General features: G+C 43.5%; 3 protein-coding genes across 11 annotated transcripts in view; 2 read left to right on the forward strand and 1 right to left on the reverse strand.

Moving 5' to 3' along the window:
- Positions 1-4,072, forward strand: part of tasora (transcription activation suppressor a) — a 21,578-nt gene extending 17,506 nt beyond the window's left edge. For both annotated transcript variants that reach the window (XM_058054680.1, XM_058054679.1), the window contains exons 27-30: positions 1-319; positions 1,465-3,561; positions 3,651-3,711; positions 3,871-4,072. The exon at positions 1-319 is cut by the window's left edge and continues 129 nt beyond it. In XM_058054680.1, coding sequence (XP_057910663.1) covers positions 1-319; positions 1,465-1,849 — 704 coding nt within the window. In that variant the 3' untranslated portion in view covers positions 1,850-3,561; positions 3,651-3,711; positions 3,871-4,072. The remainder of the gene's footprint in view (positions 320-1,464; positions 3,562-3,650; positions 3,712-3,870) is intronic.
- Positions 2,728-11,600, reverse strand: ccdc66 (coiled-coil domain containing 66). 3 transcript variants are annotated; one of them, XM_058054683.1, is made up of 21 exons: positions 10,366-11,600; positions 10,013-10,071; positions 9,924-9,949; positions 9,571-9,813; positions 9,253-9,487; positions 9,092-9,185; positions 8,838-8,932; positions 7,978-8,036; positions 7,497-7,583; positions 7,264-7,398; positions 6,949-7,178; positions 5,674-5,758; positions 5,435-5,581; positions 5,245-5,305; positions 5,120-5,173; positions 4,814-5,027; positions 3,857-4,052; positions 3,644-3,690; positions 3,427-3,554; positions 3,261-3,355; positions 2,728-3,194 (listed from the first exon to the last, which is right to left on the reverse strand). In XM_058054683.1, exons 1-21 carry the CDS (start codon positions 10,374-10,376, stop codon positions 3,111-3,113), a joined length of 2,385 nt encoding a protein of 794 aa, XP_057910666.1. In that variant the 5' UTR covers positions 10,377-11,600; the 3' UTR covers positions 2,728-3,110. The 3 variants fall into 3 exon arrangements, with proteins under 3 accessions (XP_057910666.1, XP_057910665.1, XP_057910664.1); XM_058054682.1 differs by having other exon boundaries at positions 2,729-3,194; positions 7,497-7,589; positions 9,924-9,946; positions 10,366-11,599; XM_058054681.1 differs by having other exon boundaries at positions 2,730-3,194; positions 7,497-7,589; positions 10,366-11,598.
- Positions 11,101-18,478, forward strand: part of ip6k1 (inositol hexakisphosphate kinase 1) — a 16,328-nt gene continuing 8,950 nt past the window's right edge. The window contains exons 1-2 of one of the 6 annotated variants that reach the window (XM_058054687.1): positions 11,101-11,330; positions 15,824-15,902. The gene's annotated coding sequence lies outside the window, so the exon portion shown is untranslated. The other 5 variants (XM_058054690.1, XM_058054691.1, XM_058054689.1 and 2 more) reach the window with 5 other exon arrangements.

Raw genomic sequence — 18,478 nt, forward strand, 5'->3', positions numbered from 1 at the left:
TCCAGGACGGCGAGGCCCGGCACTCGGACAAAGATCTGCACATGTTACAGATGGCCATCTCACATCTGCGTGCCAAGAGGCAGCAGGAGTGCATGGACGCCGAGGCCGACATGGGGGGGTCCCCGGCGGCAAAAAAGCAGGCTCTCTGGAAAAGCGACGACTCCGCCGAGTTTCGCTCGTCTACGCTGACGTCCAGTCAGAACGCAGCTGCTGACCCCGGCGAGGACGCGACCGAAGAAAAACCGGATCAGTGTGGACGCATTTCCACGGACGTCGTCTCCAGTTTGGACTCCTGTCCTGTCGAGGGCGACACGTTGAGGTCAGTAAATTCGATCACATTTTTAATTCCCCTTTTCCACTGTACGGTCAATACGCGGTAATCATTGGTAAAAGCAGGTACTTTTTGTAGTACCGCCGTATAATAATGCTAGTTTTTGTCATTGTTAAGTACATTCATCGTGGTAACACATGCATACATCACCTTACCGTGGATGCTTCAGTATTGTACTCCATAGTCTCCACTTTGACGCAGCACTGCCCTCAGTCTCCTCTTGGATAGAAGTCCTTGCCAAGAAGTGTCGTTCCCACCGATGCGTTCAATGAACTGTGGGTTTACTGTAGCGAGCGAGCTAGCTAGCTAGCTGCCTGTATTATTTTGAAGTGTGAAGCTGAGCCGGGGGCGGCACGGCGGACTAGTGGTTAGCGTGCTGACCTCACAGCTAGGAGACCAGGGTTCAATTCCACCCTGTGCGGAGTTTGCATGTTCTCCCCGTGCATGCATGGGTTTTCTCCGGGTACTCTGGTTTCCTCCCACATTCCAAAAAAAAATTAGCGACTCCAAATTGTCCATAGGTATGAATGTGAGTGTGAATGGTTGTTTGTCTATATGTGCCCTGTGATTGGCTGGCCACCAGTCCAGGCTGTACCCCGCCTCTCGCCCGAAGACAGCTGGGATAGGCACCAGCATGTCCAACATGATAGAGTGAAAAGAAGTTATCCTCCTATTGCGTGTGGAAGTGGTACATCTTTGGCTTTTTTGTTTTGTCTTTTGGCTGCATGGCGATCTAGTGGTTATCGTGCAGACCTCACAGCTAGGAGACCCGAGTTCAATTCCACCCCCGGCAATCTCTGTGCGGAGTTTGCATGTTCTCCCCGTGCATGCGTGGGTTTTCTCCGGGTACTCCGGTTTCCTCCCACATTCCAAAAAAAAACATGCTAGGTTAATTGGCGACTCCAAATTGTCCATAGGTATGAATGTGAGTGTGAATGGTTGTTTGTCTATATGTGCCCTGTGATTGGCTGGCCACCAGTCCACGGTGGACCCCGCCTCTCGCCCAAAGACAGCTGGGATAGGCTCCAGCACCCCCGCAACCCTCGTGAGGAAAAAGCGTACCGTGTGGTGTATTTCCTGTAAGTATGTACTACATATAAGCACATTTTTTTTTTACTTGTGAACTTTCTCAGAGATGCATCCAGCAACAAGACAACATCAAGCGTCACCATGGTAACACAGCATCCGCAGAAGATCAACCCAGGCCCCCGTCACCCTCCGCCGCATCGCTGCCAGACTCCGTCCCATTCACAAGCGCCCCCTTACCGCCAGCGGCAGTGGAGCTCCGAGCAGCACCACCACCCTCACATCCTCCCTTCCCACTTGGACCTGCGATTGCCGCCATCATTCGAGGGTTCTCTGGGGGGAATGTGGCGCTGTCAGAGACAGCAGACCGGCACAGACTTTGGTGGACTACCAGGGGGGTACCGCTACCCTGCCAGACAGGGTCATAGCCGGAACTGGGGGTGGCACCGAGGAGGAGGAGGAGGCGGCGGCAGAGGCTTCAATGGGATGTAGGATGCTGGATTTATTGCAGACCTCCTGAAGTGACTTCTTCTGCACAAGATCTCCTGAATCCAGCATCGGACCACAGCACTTCTTAAAATGAACAAGAACATTGGAGCATTCCTCTAACGAGCCAGCCAATATATTAGTTTTTATAATTGACTTTGAAGGCAGTTTCTGATTGATTACCTCATAAGAAACGAAGAAGAAGCTTTTACGACCTAACCAGACACAGGAAGAGAAGGTGCTTTACTTCAGTCCCTCTCAAACAAAGCCCAGTGTGCAAAATGGCTGTGTTCTCCAGGTTTGCCTCCAGGGGGGGGGGGGGGGCACGGCGGGGGTGCAGCTCAGGTGCTAAAGAAGATCTCTCCCGTCCATTCGGATCTTCTTTTAAATGTAACAAAGTGACTACTTTGTGGCTCTATGCAGCTTCAAGTTCAAGTTCTTGAATGCACCACTGCCTCGACGGGTTTGTCGGCTCTTGACGTTCTTAAGATTCGTTTTTTTCGCAGCCACTTTGGTCCTGTTAATATTTTGTTGCTAACTTGACTAAAGGCGACACATAGTTTTTTGTGAGGCGTTCCGTCTTCCAGAGGATGCCCGCTTGCGTGTTGTAAAAAATGTTCGTTTGTTTCCTTGGAAGTTGTTTGAGTCTGTTATCGATTTTAACTTAAATATCATTTTTCTTTTGTTTTTTTTAATGTTTTTTTTATTCTTATTAAAACGTGACTGAGTAAAGAAGTTATTTTGTAGTTCGCTGCCACTTTACTAAAAAATACTTTCTGTACGGTGAAAGCATTTTTCTTTTTATATCAGTTTCCTTAATTTGGAAAAAAATCTGATACAGATAGCCGATAATTATCAGACATCCCGAGTGACATCCCGTAATTCCCATGAATGTGAGAGTGTGGAATTTTGTGCCAATGTGCACTATATTTTTTATTTTAAAAAAAAACATCTACTTTATTGACAATTGCAATAAATTAATGGAAAATGGAGATAAAGACATGTGTAGATCAGGGGTGTCCAAACTTTTTCCCCACTGATTCGCATACACAAAAATTCACCAATGCACCAATACTTTGATGTATTAATTAAATTAACTCATGATGTATTAAAAATGCTAAAAACCAATATATTTAAAAAAAACAAAAAAACAAGCTGACGGTTAAAAATCCCCGAGCTGCACTTTGGACACCCCCCTGTGTGTCGTTGTGTTTCCAGTGGTGGCGACTCTGGTGGCGTCCTACGAGTGATCATGTTGAACAGAAAATCACTCTGTCATGGATGGCGACAGACGCTTGTCGTCATGGCGCCTCAAATCGGTCTCCAGTTGCCTCTGCTTTTGTAGCAAACCCTGCAAAACAAACCCAACAATGAGCCGCTATTGCATGTTGTGTCTTCTCCTGTGTGTGTGTGTTACCTGTCGTAGCTGTGCCAGCCCTTTAAGGATCTCCTGCTGTCGCTGAGTGTTTCCAGGTCGAAGGTCTTCATGGGATGCATCAGAAGGTAGAGAAACTAATGGTAAATAGTGAAAAAAACATGATTGTCAGTAATGCCCCACTAATAACATTGTGTGTCTAACTGACCTGTGTGTGGAGGGGGCGTGTTAGCGGGCTCTACGGGGTCCAAATTGAAGACTTCATCGGTGCGGATGTAAGGGATGAACTCCAGGACAGGCGGCTGAGCTTCCTGTGCGACGGCAGGAACGCTCCCCCTTGGAGGTAAACATGATAAGGGTTGGATTGAATGGTTTACGGTTCATCAACAATACAAACGTTTGAGATGTTTGACAAAGCTGCTCACCTTTCAGCGCTAACAACCGCAGAGACGTTCCGACTGTTGGAGTCCGCCTGCATCCCGTAAAGAAAAAGGTTAGCAAAAGTGTCTTCATAATAATGTTGTGTCCCTAACAGATCTAAACGCAAAAAAAAAAAAAAAAAGTAGGCTTCGCTACTCGTCTTAAAAGGCAGTCTGGATCTCAGTCAGTCACAAATGAAAGTGGGACCTCACGCTCACCTTGCTGCATTTAGACTGAGATGCCTTGGAGGGGAGCTGGGTGTCCTGATGATGGGGAGGCGGGCCACTTCTTGATTGGCAGTTCCGCTCCTGCAGGGTGAGAAGCTCCTCCTGCCTCTTGAGTCGACTCTCCTGGCGGTTCCTTTGCAGCGTGACCGGGTAGCGTTCTGACGCAGGAACAAAGCGGCGACTGGGTCTGAAGACGACATGGTAGAAATGTACATACTTTTTATTATTTATTCATTTTCTATCGCTTATCCTCACGAGGGTCGCGGGGGGTGCTGGAGCCTATCCCAGCTGTCTTCGGGGCGAGAGGCGGGGTACACCCTGGACTGGTGGCCAGCCAATCACAGGGCACATATAGACAAACAACCATTCACACTCACATTCATACCTATGGACAATTTGGAGTCGCTAATTAACCTAGCATGTTTTTGGAATGTGGGAGGAAACCGGAGTACCCGGAGAAAACCCACGCATGCACGGGGAGAACATGCAAACTCCACACAGAGATGGCAGAGGGTGGAATTGAATCCAGGTCTCCTAGCTGTGAGGTCTGCGCGCTAACCACTCGACCGCAGTGCAACCTACACAATATTATATTAATTCATTTTCTACTGCTTATACTCACAAGGGTCACGGGGAGTGCTGGAGCCTATCCCAGCTGTCTTCTACACCCTGGACTGGTGGCCAGCCAATCACAGGGCACATATAGACAAACAACCATTCACACTCACATTCATACCTATGGACAATTTGGAGTCGCTAATTAACCTAGCATGTTTTTGGAATGTGGGAGGAAACCGGAGTACCCGGAGAAAACTCCACACAGAGATGGCCGAGGGTGGGATTGAACTCGGGTCTCCTAGCTGTGAGGTCTGCACGCTAACCACTCGACCACCGTGCAGCCCCCTTTTTTATTTTTTTTTTTTTTTTTAACGCAAAGGGGTTTGTTACCTTTGTGTGTTCCACTCAGGTCTCTTCTCGTTCCTCCTCTCTGTCCTGGCAAAAGCTTCGTATTGATTTCCTCCTCCTCCTACTCCTCCTCCTCCTCCTTCAGGCCGACACATCCTCTCCTTGCCTCCTCTCACAGCTTGCTTCTTGATGTGTGAAGGAGGAGCGGGCAGTCCAGTAGTCTGAGCACTGTCTTCTCTTAGAGGCGGAGGTGCTTCTGTAAACAAACACACAAGCTTTGGTCTTGATTAACTGATTAATCAATTCCCGGATTAATCATATAACAATAAGAAAGCGATCATTTCCTACCTGTCTGTACAGCTGTGTCTCTCTTCTCCTCTAATCTGCCAACCTGACGCAAAACTACACAACACACACACGGTGTATCATTGATTGACAGCTGTTAGCGTGCGTACAGTTACTGCTCCACTCACCACTGAGCTGCGGTGACTCCTTTGCTCCTCCTTCACCACGACCATGCTCCTTTCGCTGCTCCTGACGAACACATTGTACCGATTCCTTCATGCAGTTGTGTTGACTTTTTAATGTAGTTGTTTTAATAGTGAACAGGCGTGTCGATTGTGTCTAACGTTGACGACTAGCAGTTGTGCGTCACTAGTTCACCTTGTGTGCGTCCTCCTGGTACTTTGTTTGTAGAACGTTCCACTCCAACATCACTCTCCTCTCCTCCGCTTCCTCCTCTGCCTTCCGCTTGGCCTCCTCTTGCGCCCTCTGTTGGCGGCGCTCCTCCACTTGTGCTTCGATGGCTTTCTGTAAGAAGGAGAAGAAGAAGAAGAAGAGGGGGCGGGCTTAGCTGATTGAGCTTTCAAACAGATCACTAGACTCGAACCTCCGCTTCTTACTTGCTGCTCCAGCTGCTTGAGCCTCCTCCTCTCTCTCTCCTCCATCTGTACCGGGTCCAGCAAGGCCGTCATGCTCCTCAGATAGCTGACACACACAAAGTACAGAAATAGGAGAACTCAACACATATTTAACTTGTTCAATACATTTTTTCAAACGCAGTCATTCTCCGTAGCGGCCATTTTTGATGATTTGGACTGATTTTTTTCAAGGCACACAGATTATTGTGTTTTGGGGCCACATACACTACCGCTCAAAAGTTTGGGATCACTTGCAAATTTCTTTGTTTTCCAAAGAAAAACACATTTTTATGCATTTCACAAACAATTAAAATGAATGAGATGGTTTTCAAAGAAGGATGTACATTTTAGCATAGAGGCCTACTATCAACAACTGTCAGTCCTCTGCATCAATCTCCTGGTATGGCTGCTAATCCAAGTTCATTATTTTATAAGGCTAATAGATGATTAGAAAAGCCATCTAAAAAAATCTCTTACCATGCTGTTAAAACTACTCCCTTCAGAGAGCAGCACAAACTGGGTCTAACAAGGACAGAAAAACGCTGCACAACTGTGCAAGAAGACAAATATCTGAGGGTGTGTTTAAGACAAAGACGCCTCACAGGTCGTCACCAGTGTCAGTGTCAACAGTGAAGCTACGACTTCAGGACTTCAGGATGTTGGACTTCATGGCAGGACTACCAAGAAAAAGCCATATCTCAAGACTAGACAAAAACATTTCCAAGTGATCCCAAACGTTTGAGCGGTAGTGTAGACATGATATATACCAGATCAGATATATTTTTTTTTTGTCTCTACCTTTTTTCGTTCTTTAGTAATCAGCATGTAAGTTTCTGCAAAATATCAGTTTTCAACAAAAAAATACATGAAAATGACATTTTATACAAATTTAACACCGTGAACTATTTGCAACTGCACCGTTGGTGTGTTAGAATTCCCCTTCACTGCATAGCCTCCTTTGCACAACAGGACTCCCAAGTTTTTTTCACTTCCTGGTTGCTGTAGTGCTCTTTTACAAGGTAAAGATGCAGGCTGAGTTCTTATAAAATGTACTTCTGCCGCCTTGTGGCTGTTTTTTCAGCTTAAAACTGCACCAAACATGTGCTATTCTAGTGTGGAGTTGCATCATCATGTCCTAGATGTGTTATCATTCATAGTCGTGATGCCGAGCATCACAGTTTAATTGGCTTCTGGCTTGAGAGAACACTCTTAGATCCATATTATTATTCTCCATAAAGGGGCGTGGTTCTGCGCTACCTGCTTCTAGCCGGGTATCTGCTACTGGTGTCCACACTGACTCGGTCTACACTGTCTGCTCCACAGCTGCTTGCGGCGTCCCACGCCAGAGACAAGTTGGACGAGGGATCCAAATCCAAGTCCCCTCGCTTGGAGACACCGATGGGGACTGGAGGCGGGACTGGAGTGGCTGCAGGGGGTCGCCTATGCATTGAGTCAAAGTGTGCGGCCCAGAGGTCATGATCTTCTTTCTGCGGGGAAAGCAGAAGGTCAGTGGGGCAAAGGTCACACAGCCTGGTATTAGTACTAGTACTGGTCTTGTGGGACCGGGTCTACCTGACTCTGCAGCAGCTTCTCTCGTTTTCTGCGCTCGTTAGTCTCCTCCCTCTGTCGGTCCAGCTCTTCCAACCAGTGCCTCCTCTGCTCCTCTCTCCTCTCGACAGTCAGCAACTCCTCCATTGGAGTCACCGCCTACACACACACATACACAATTCATCCTTTTTTCCATGTTTCAGTTGTAAATGACAACATTTTTTATGGTAAAAAGAATTTGAGGAGGTGACTTTTACCCCGAGTCTGAGGCTGGACCTGATGGCTGCCGGCTGCTCTCTGTGGCGACCCAACAACTGAGCTGAACACACACTTCCTGTGTCCTCCTCCAACTAAAACACATACAAAAACAACAGGAATATTATATGGAAGAAATTGATGCTCTACAGGCTGCACGGCGGTTGAGTGGTTAGCGTGCAGACTTCACAGCTTGGGTTCAATTCCACCCTCGGCCATCTTTGTGTGGAGTTTTGTTCTCCCTGTGCATACGTGGGTTTTCTCCGGGTACTCCGGTTTCCTCCCATATTCCAAAAACATGCTAGGTTAATTGGCGACTCCAAATTGTCCATAGGTATGAATGTGAGTGTGAATGGTTGTTTGTCGAAATGTGCCCTGTGATTGACCGGCGACCAAAGACAGCTGGGATAGGCTCCAGGTAGTCCTCGCGGGGCACTCCAGCGTATATTAAAGTGTTGAGTACAAGAAGATATATGTAAATACCTGCAGCCTGACTGAGGTCAACTGGTCTTGCTGCTGCTGCTTCAGGGCCACCTGTTCATCTACAATGCAAACACACGTGACATGTCAGCCAAGCAGGATGCTCTCATGATTATCTAACTCAGCTATGGAAATGTACAGGTTCATTTAGGCCACAAGATGGCAGTAGCAACCTTTATCATGAGTAGTCAGCATGCAGTAGCTTTAAAATTTTGGTATGGATTCTCAGCTGTTGGTGTGAAATGAATACTCTGAATACTCCGATTAGGGTTTTAAACTGCCGATTCCGATCATCCAGGACTGAAATCAATCGAAAATCGTCATGTGGATAAATCAACTTGCGGTATAAAGAAGAAAAGTCAGGACAATTCCAAGATCCCATGACTGACTGCCTGTGGCCTCAAAATTAGTAATTAGATTAATCGGCAATTAATTTGTAATTGGCATTGAATGGCGTGTATTGGCATAAGTCGATTACATGATTTTTTTTTAATGGAAGCCGGCAAATACTGATTGATCAGAGCAGCCCTAACTTGCAGTACCTGTTGTGTACAATGAACTCATCAGTAGTATTAATGCTGTCAGAGCAGTTTGCACCTTAACATAATATATTTGTGCAATATATTTATTAACAAAATATCACCTGGATAAAGAGAGCTATACGTTTTGCTTGCCACATTCTTCTGCACTCCAAATTACCATAAAAGCCACAAAATGAACTTATGTATAACGACTTTTCACATTTCAGATATAACAGCCTCTCGCTTCCAATGAACGCCTCGTCCTCTTTGCGGTTTAGGTAAATTAACGACCCGACTACATTTACAGCATCAAGCAGAAATGAAATAAAACTGCTTACTTACTTAGTTCCCGTCTCCACTGAGCCTTCTTGGCTTCCACAGATGCTTTGGTGTGGACTTCACGCTCCTCCAACCAGCTGAATAAACCTCCATGTGACCTGATTAACACCACAGTTGTTATAATTAGGAATTTATTAGCGTTTGCTAGCTAACATTTTCCTTGAATTCTCAGTAAATAAGGCACAAGAACAGGAGTTGTGTACTCTTTAGTGCTGATCCAAATTAGGAAAGAATGAGAACATAAGGACAAAGGTCACCTGTTGTCTTTTGGTGGTGATATTAAAGTTGTTTCTTCTCCCTTTGTTTCATCCCATCCGACTCTATCCTCCATCGCTCCTCCACCTTGATGTCCTGGAAGTGAAACATACGTGTCTCATTTCTGACGTAACAGGAAACAATGACTCAAAGTGTCGTTCACCATCAGGAATCAGAACGCCGTGCTCCTCTACGGTGGGTTGGTCATCGCTGGAGGTTTGGACGCCGTTGAGGATCCGCTGCACCTCTTCGCCAGGTAAACCCACTTCAGTGTCGCTCTGTCCTTTATTCGAGTGCTTTGGTCCTGCCTTCACGTTGCCTTGCGTCCTTTCAGTGTTCCCGCTGGTTGTCAGGGATACCGTGGAGATATTTGTGCATTTGTGCCGATGTGACTGCACCTGACACACACACTCAAGTAAGGTTAGCGCACTCTTGCATGGCGAGCAGTGGCGATAAAACACAGAAGAAGAAAAAAAATCACCTTGGGTGCAGTTTTGGCTTTGCCCCCGGCTGTCTGATGCTCCCGTGTTTTGGAGGCCGTACGACTGGCTGCCCCTCGCTCGTACGCTGCATTGGAGTCGAGGGAGGACGATCCTTCCCCTGCCTTGTTCTTGGCAACTTTGGGTCGATTTGTGCACTGCCGGGCTGGACGTGCAGGCAGCACCATGCAAGATGGCTGACCAGAACGCAAGATGCTGGCCGGGCGGGACCTGAAGGCTGAACGCTGCAGAAATAATTGCACATAAAATCAATTATAGATTATTTATAGAAGACCAGTGCTACAGTTAACCAGTACTTTAGTTGCATATCATTCTGTGACTGGGGGGTTCATACCTTTCCTAGATTCCTCTCAACACCTGCTGTGTAGAAACGAATGAAAATGTTATAAATATTCAAAAATAAGAGTAATCATGTGGACTCACCTTGACTGAGCACGATTAACTTGGGTTTCCCATTTTCGAGTTCAAACAGCAGCCCGTCTCTGTTCAAAATAACATTGAAAACTCTTACTAGCAGTCTCTGTTCATATTAATGCATACAATCATCATGTTTTCCTTTATGTTAGCACACATTGTATCTGCAGTAAAGCTAGTCTTAGGTCACATTCAGGTACGTGATTGTCATTTGGAAACGTTTTATTATTAACATCTAGTGAGTTAGCATCTGTATTGCTATGTGGAGTAAATCGTCCTTGAGCATTTCACTGCGACACACACACGTGAAGTCAACACATTAGCCTAGCTAGTTGCTTGTAATCCGAAAAAAACAAACTTACCCGAGATACATGGCAATATACGATGAGGAATATAATGACTGAACACTTATCCGTGTTTAGTGTCTTTGTTTACAAATATAAAGTATTTTTCCCCCAAACTGCTTGATCGTTCATGTACAGTGTCACTACAATTCGTGATCGCCAAATTGTGTACATGGGCTACTGGCAACATAAAAAAATGCATTCGCTGATTGGCTGTCCAGTTGCTCGGTGTTCAAACGAACAGCCAATCACACGCGGTTGCGTCAAAGGGTTGAGCCGTTACGAATTTGTTGCATTTATGGACAACTGGGAAGTTTGGAGGGCACGATACAGAATATGGATTAACTCGTATAATATAATATATAACATAGCGCGGATATGGTTAGCATACTCTATATTTGATTATACATATAGACGTATATACATATTTATATATACATATAGAAGTTGCTTACTCAATAAAGAGATTTTACTCTCATTAGGTTGAAACCAAGTAATAATTTTGAGCACTTGCTACGAAGGCATCACCGATCTACATTTAAAGCATCCAGGAAGCGCGCTGTGTAATGTGCAATGTTCGTGGGTATACTTTAAATAAACTTCCCATTTTATACAGTTAAACAGTCATGATGGTAATCCTGCACCAGTTTAGACAAATATGTAGATATACATGGTTAATAAATATAATTTCAATGTTGTCATGACAATGCAGTACATTTTTCTGTTTAGTCATATTGTCATTGTAATGTCACAAAGGTGCTGTAGGGGGCACCGCAGCCTGTCGTCCATGCAAATAAAGTGTAAAGCCAAACAGTCAGTTAGCTTCACTGTAATGACGTTAGCCTACTGGATGTGTTTTTTTTTTACCACGCGTTTATCGAGCTTGGATTTCAGAGAGACAAACACCGTCCCAGTCTCCGAAGCAACGCCTCGACTCGGCCAGTGAATCCGTTTAATTGTCGGCCCCGGCGGCGGCCCCGCTGGTAAGTTGTTTGTTATGGCAGCGCAGTAGGGAGGCTGAGTAACGTCAAACCGTTGTGTTAGCTAGTAAGCTAGCTAGCTAGCTTTAGCATGGTGTCGAAATAACGACACCGTTTTACTACCAGTATCCATTACACAGGGAACGAGTTTGATTAAAAAATGACACAAAATGAGCGAACACTGACCAGCGTAAGTCACATTTTTACCCTAATTTGTTTAAAATTCAGCACAACCGACACGGATAGCGAGTGTGTTGCCAGGCTAAGGTCAACAAACTGGCCAGTCTGACAGCTAACAAACATGCTAATATGCTAACTAACGTGCTAACCGAGCAAATTGTCCGAATGTCAGTTATTGTTAGCCTCAATGCACACCTTTTGTTGGAAACACCGGGGAATATATCTTGGATAACTTTTGTAGCTCGCTAGTTGGATATTGTTTGGAGGAATACGTGAGGATATTGAAAACTTTGCTACATCACGTCAAAAACACAGTCAGGTTTGTTGTGTATCTGCGTGTTTACATGATACCAAAATGTATTTTGTCGACGGTGGAGGTTCTGTTGCCATGTTTAGCTGAGCTGGGTGTGATTTGAGTTTATGTTGTGTTCCGCAACTGATGCTGGACTAACTTAGTCTTGACTGCCCACAGCATGAAGAGCACCTGTAAATCTTAAGTGACACCTAATAAAAACAATGTGATTTTCATTGGTATAGTACCATTTTGTAGTACTGGAATATTTCTAATATTTTGGTTAGCTCCACAAAGAGGCGGTTTTCATCCTAATAATAAACATTCCTAAATGAATGCCTTTGTAGCATTGTAAATAAAAGTAAATCTAATTATCCCGATAAAGAAATATTTGTGACATGTGATGGAGTACCTAATGATGTCTCGCAATTGTATGCAGTAACCTTAGCAAATAATCAGATGCTGGTGCTGCTTTTTTATTTTCACAGCTGTTGGCGGTACACTCTGTCGCCATGTTAAATATCTGTCAACAACCTGCAGTCCCCTATGAAATGCATGCTAGCTAGCAGGTGGAATTTTAGAATTGATCAGTCATAGGAACAAAGAGAGATCCTGTCTTTGTCTCGTACGCTATGATGGCGCCAGTTCTACGGCAACAAAAATATGAAGTACATTGACTTCGGACAGAAGACTGTGTACCATCTTGGCGCACCAAACAAACTTGTAATAAGTTTTACTACTTTCATGACCCTGCCACATTGGAGTCTGTTTGTTAGCAAGTTCCGGTCCATTTAGCCAGGGTTCTGGATCTTCTTTTACCATCAGATTCTTCTTTTGTGAGTTATTTTTTTCTCCTCATCAGATTTTCAACTGCAGCTTCCATGTTCACATCAAGGAACAAAACAACAAAAGGTCCTTTTTTTGTAGCTGTGTTTATTTTAGGTCTCTTTTAGACCCGGGCTATGTAACATTGTGACTTCAGGTCTGAAAGACAAGATGTCCTCCAGAGTCTGATGACACTAATGTTCCTCAGACACGACGGGACATTATCCAGGGGCAATATTTGGCAGCAGCACGGAGGAAATGGCACTGATAGGAAGGAAGTCGACTCTCTGAGTAACCCCCTCCCCCCTATTTAATGGTCCTTCCTTAATAGAAAGTCTGCACTTTTTAAATGAATATGTTGGTAATGGTTTAATTCATATTGAACCTACACATAAATTACACTGTAGCACATCACATAACACAATTCACAATTCTGCACGTCCAAAAAGGAGTAGAAAGAAGCAAAGCTTATTTATTCCTGCCCCTGATCCATTTCTCATCAGTTGCAATACATTTGTTCAATGTACAACGGACTTAATGATGGTAATAAATTGATAATAGCTGATGAAGTAGTTGACAGCGACACAGTTTGGTAACGAGTAAGTACAGGCAATGTAATGATGAGTTAGTAGCCAAGGTAAGAGTGCTAAGACATAGCATTGTATGTGCAAAGCGGTTACTTCTTGTGCATGATAAACATAACTGCTGGTACTGTTGCTTGTAATAGCTCATTTTAGAACATTGTTTGAGTTCCTTACTCAATTTGTTCCATAACTTGATTCCACACACACAAATGCCGAAGGCTTTTATTGTTGTCCGAACATATAACATAAGTGTTTTAAGTGTAATTTTTTTTCCCAAAGGTCATATTTCTCCTCTCTTTTTGAGAAGAATTTGTACATTTTTGGGTAGCATGTTATTGTTAGCTTTTGCATAATTTTGGTTGTTTGAATGTTTACCAGATCAGCAAATTTAAATCATTGTGATAGGGCTTGTATGTTCCCTGTAAGCGCCATTATGGATTATCCGAACTGACCTTTTTTTGTAGCACGATTAGTGAGTGGAGTATACTTTTAGAGTTGTTTCCCCATATCGCCACACAACAAGTTAGATATGGAAATATTGTCATTTAATAATATTCATTCATTCATTTTCTACCGCTTTTCCTCACGAGGGTCGCGGGGGGTGCTGGAGCCTATTCCAGCTGTCTTCGGGCGAGAGGCGGGGTACACCCTGGACTGGTGGCCAGCCAATCACAGGGCACATATAGACAAACAACCATTCACACTCACATTCATACCTATGGACAATTTGGACATTTAATAATATTGTCATGGTAATTCTCGCCACTTTAGTTTAAACGTATATCCTTCCTGTGTTCTCTGCATACAGCCAATCAGCCACCTTCATAGGAGAACATCTTTTTTGGTTGGTGAGAATGCCAGTTATGGTTGCTACAGTAACCCCACTTCCTCTGTAATTGTGATGGAGAAGCAAAGATGACACATGTCCGCTGTCCTCATGGCTGTTTTGAATGACTTGAAACATCTCCGCCAGAATGTTAATTTCTGTGTGTGTGTGTGTGTGTGTTAGCAGCTGTTGTGGTCTGTCTTGGTATATGTGTGTGTGTGCAGCAGCTGTGTGTATTATTATTGTTTTCATTTCTTCCCCCCCAGTAGGGAGTTTCTGGCCCTCTGGGCTTCATGAGAACTAGATCATGCCGCAGTTGTGCTCTTCTCCATATCCATTAGTTTGGTGTTTTAGTTGCCTCTCACCGACTGCTGTTTGTTTATCCCCCCTCCATCACTTGGGTCTCGGCAACCATTTATCAGAGACCCATCATGTGTGTCAGCAAACTCTAGCTTTAGCCGCTATTTACTATGATGTTGTCTGATAATGCGCTACACCGCCCTGCAATAATATGCACACAAGCTGCTGAGTCAGGACTTCATCATGAGGGCAGCGATGATGATGATGTTTTAACTGATGCTATCTTTTCATGGGACAACACTAAAGAAATAATTGGCGACCCCCCAAATTGTCCATAGGTGTGAATGTGAGTGTGAATAATTGTTTTTCTATATGTGCCCGGTGATTGGCTGGCAATCAGTCCAGGGTGTATCAACGCCTGGCATAGGCTCCAGCACACCCCCACGAAAATGAATGGAAGGATGGAATACTAAAGAAACATACAGCTTTGATAGCAATGTAAATTTACTCTACACTCTAAACACACAACACAACCATTAATATCTAAACCGCTGGCAATAAAAGCGAAAGCACTAGCTAACTTCCAAGTGTACCAAGTGGGCCCAATTAGCCATTTTTTCTCTTGGGGGCTTGACTCATTAGTGTTACGTGTAGTGGTGCCCTGATTTAATATTGATATCGACTATCAGTCCAATATCGGCTAAAAAAAAAAAAAAAAACAAGATTAATTGCAGAACCCACATGATTACAGCAGCATGTGCTAGCGTGTTTAGCAAAATCAGCCGTGTGGCTATGTTTTTTTTTTTTTTAAAGTCCGAAAATGGCATTGCAGCTGAGTGCAAACTTGTCATGTAAAAGTTTTCCGTGATGGCACAGAACTGGGGAACACCCAACCTCATCACGCATTTGTAGAAGGATTATTGCAACGCCACAGCTTCCTGTAACATCCAACGCTGTTTGGCTTATTTGCAAACCGTAAGAAATCCCACATGGAAGGCTGTAATTAGGCCTGTCAACAATACATTTTCCTGGACTATAATTGTCCTACAAATTATTACAGATATATCATATTTCTACAACCTTTAATAAAATAAAGTCATTATTAAATATGGCATAACAATGCAAGCACACCATGTAACAATTGAGAAACTAATTTCTCAAGATAATTTAACATTGTAATCGGAATATCAAAAGCTTTTAAATGAAATTTTTTATTTTATTTTGCAGGCTTATTTTTTCCTCTCAAAATTCTACATAACTCTACAGCTCACAAGCTTGTTGAAAATAATAATGAAAAAAAAAACAATTACAGCCTCAAGTCTTTTTGTTAAATAACGATTGAGGTAGTTTCACCCATTTCTTTTTGAAGCACCTCTCAAGCGCCATCAGGTCGGATAGGAAAAAACGACATATTTCTCAGGGCAGCTACTTCCCATATAAGCGCTTAGATGTTGAATTATATTTCATTTGTTGTGATTTTGTTTTGTAGCTCCATGCCTCTACACTCTCTGATGATGAGGGATAAGTGACGTGACTACTAGCAGCAGGCAGTGAGTGACCGCTCTGATGTAAGTCTGCTTGTGTGTGTGTGTGTGTGTGTGTGTGTGTGTGTGTGTGTGTGTACATACACCCTCCATGGCCAGTTGTTGGACATTGCCTCCTCAAGGCTATCAGAAAGATGTATTAATCCCCCTTCAGTATCATTCATTTTCACCGTCCACTCATTTTGCCAGGACATTGGCCAGAAAGTACAGTTTTTGTTATTTCATATACAGTAAACCTCGGATATATCGGACTCGGATATATCGGAAATTCGCTCACAACGGACAGATAAAAAAAGAACCGATTTTTCTGTAATGCATTTCCAATAAAAATTCATTGCATATATCGGATTTTTTATAACGGATTTCGCCTATTTCGGACAAAATCTCCAGTCCCGTTCCAATGCATTTCCATTAAATTTCCCTCGCATATATCGGATGGCCGCATCGTGCCGCTCCGATTCGCCGAATCGTGACAGGCCGCTATACGACGTCGTTTGCAGCGTTGCCTGCGCGTCCAGGTACATTGGAAACATAGTCAAGGAAGTTCCTTTTTATAACGGATAAAATCCGATTTACGCATATACCGGATATAAATCCGATATATGCGTAAAACGGACATTTTCCGGTATACGCATATAACGGATTTTGCTTATATCGGACAAAACCAGTGGGAACAATTGAATCCGATATATCCGAGGTTTACTGTATATCATTTAAAATGGCAATTCCGCATCGTCACATTCAAATGCATAGGCTAGTTGTGACCCGAGAGGTTTTGAATCCTCGACTTCTACCAAGGCCACACTGAATCCAAATGTGATGTTTTCTTCCTTGGCCTTTTAACGATCTTTTCTTGGCAATCTATTACTTTTTTATATGGAAAAACAAAGAAGAAAAAAAGCACTCCCATGGTCTTAATATGGAGCGGTTGTAAGTACTATGTAACAATCTCATTGATGCTAATTCAGTTTAGATTGTAGGTAGGGTAGTCCTGGGAAATCTGGTAATCTGTTCTACGTGGAGTCTTGCGGTCCGAAATAGACTCTTAATCAGCCAGTTGTGATCACACAGCTCTGTCACAGTCACGGCAGATGGCACCACTTATCTCCCACTGCGCGCGTCTTAAACCGATTGGCTGCCTTCTCCATTCATTCACCACACCTGGCTTAAATACCTTACAGAAAATACAGATTCAATGGTTTCTTTTAATGTCACTGACAAAGTAATTGGGAGGGAGAGGGTAGTATTTGTGGGAGGGACGAGTGGCTTTTGTTGTCCTTGACTTTGCCCTCCGCTTCAAAACCTGCTACACACACACACACACACACCTGTTGTTTGTGTGCCACAACTTCCAAGGAGACACATTTAGGTGTGCAAAGTGAAACATCGTACATGACATCTGAATACATTGGTGAACCACAGAGTGTTTACACCCATTTATCATCGCCATCATTGGGTTTATGCAAACAGGCGACTAATTAATAAAAAAGCGCCTGAGTGTCACAAACATCACATTAAAACGCCAGCAGTGCATCACCAACCGAAAGGCTTTTAATAGAACACTTAAAATGGAAACACCATTAGAGCGTACGGCACATGGGCTTCCACTGTCTGTAATTTAATAGTCTTTAAAGAAATTAAATGTTTAAAAGAAAAACTTTGAAGTATTTTACCATTGCAAGAACTCTCCTGACTTTTATGGGGTCTTTTTCAATTTTTTTTTTTTTTTTTAGCAGCGCACAAAAAGACTCACTTGTAAACAAACATGGCGTTGATCAAGTGGGATTTTTTTTCTCGTGACACCAAATAAAACATCACAGCTTCAATACATCAAACCTTATCAGCCACCTGGAATGCCAGCATCACTACGACGCCCGATGTTTGTTTTGATCACCATGGCGTTTTAAAGGTGCAAACAGTGGTTTGTGATTTGGACGGACGACCGAACGATCAACCCTTTACCATAGTTGAAGATAGCGGCTTTTGTTGGTTAGTGAGCCCTCAGAGCCACATCCATCCATCCATTCATCCATTTTCTATACTGCTTATCCTCACTAGAGTCGCGGGCGTATGCTGGAGCCTATCCCGGCTAACTGATTGCCCTTGGAGCCACAGTGGCTCTTATCGGTAGTTGAAAAATTTATATATATTTTACATCCCTAGTTTTATTTCCTCAGTACATTTAGTTGATAAACAAACATGGGCTCAGAAATTGTCCCAGAACCTTTTACTGTACATTTATTGTTTTTAGTCCACTCCATGAGTTTGCTTTTTCTTAGTAATTTATCAGCTTTATGGAATGGAATGGCCTTTATTGTCATTATACAAGATGTAGAACAAGATTGGAGGGCTTCTCCTTTCAGTGCAGTAGTCAAGTTAAAAAAAAAAGAGTAAAAAAGACAATTTAACAAGTTATATACAAGATATGTACAAGATATCCAAAATATACACATAGTATTGCACAGGAGCATATTCAGGAGCAGATATATTAATTTTAGTGCAATGATCAATGGGTCATAGTGCAAATAATGACTGGTGTATACGGATGAGTAAAGTCACATATGAGTGTGACTCATATGTTTGTCCCAGCAGACAACCAA

Source organism: Doryrhamphus excisus, chromosome 18 (assembly GCF_030265055.1).
Source record: "Doryrhamphus excisus isolate RoL2022-K1 chromosome 18, RoL_Dexc_1.0, whole genome shotgun sequence".
NCBI classification, from domain to species: domain Eukaryota; kingdom Metazoa; phylum Chordata; class Actinopteri; order Syngnathiformes; family Syngnathidae; genus Doryrhamphus; species Doryrhamphus excisus.

Coding starts and splice junctions, on each gene's coding strand:
- ccdc66 (XM_058054681.1), bottom strand. Junction 8,933..9,091: donor TCACCACCAAAAGACAACAG/GTGACCTTTGTC, acceptor GGTGTTAATCAG/GTCACATGGAGGTTTATTCA. Junction 7,590..7,977: donor TGACCTCAGTCAGGCTGCAG/GTATTTACATAT, acceptor TATGTGTTTTAG/TTGGAGGAGGACACAGGAAG.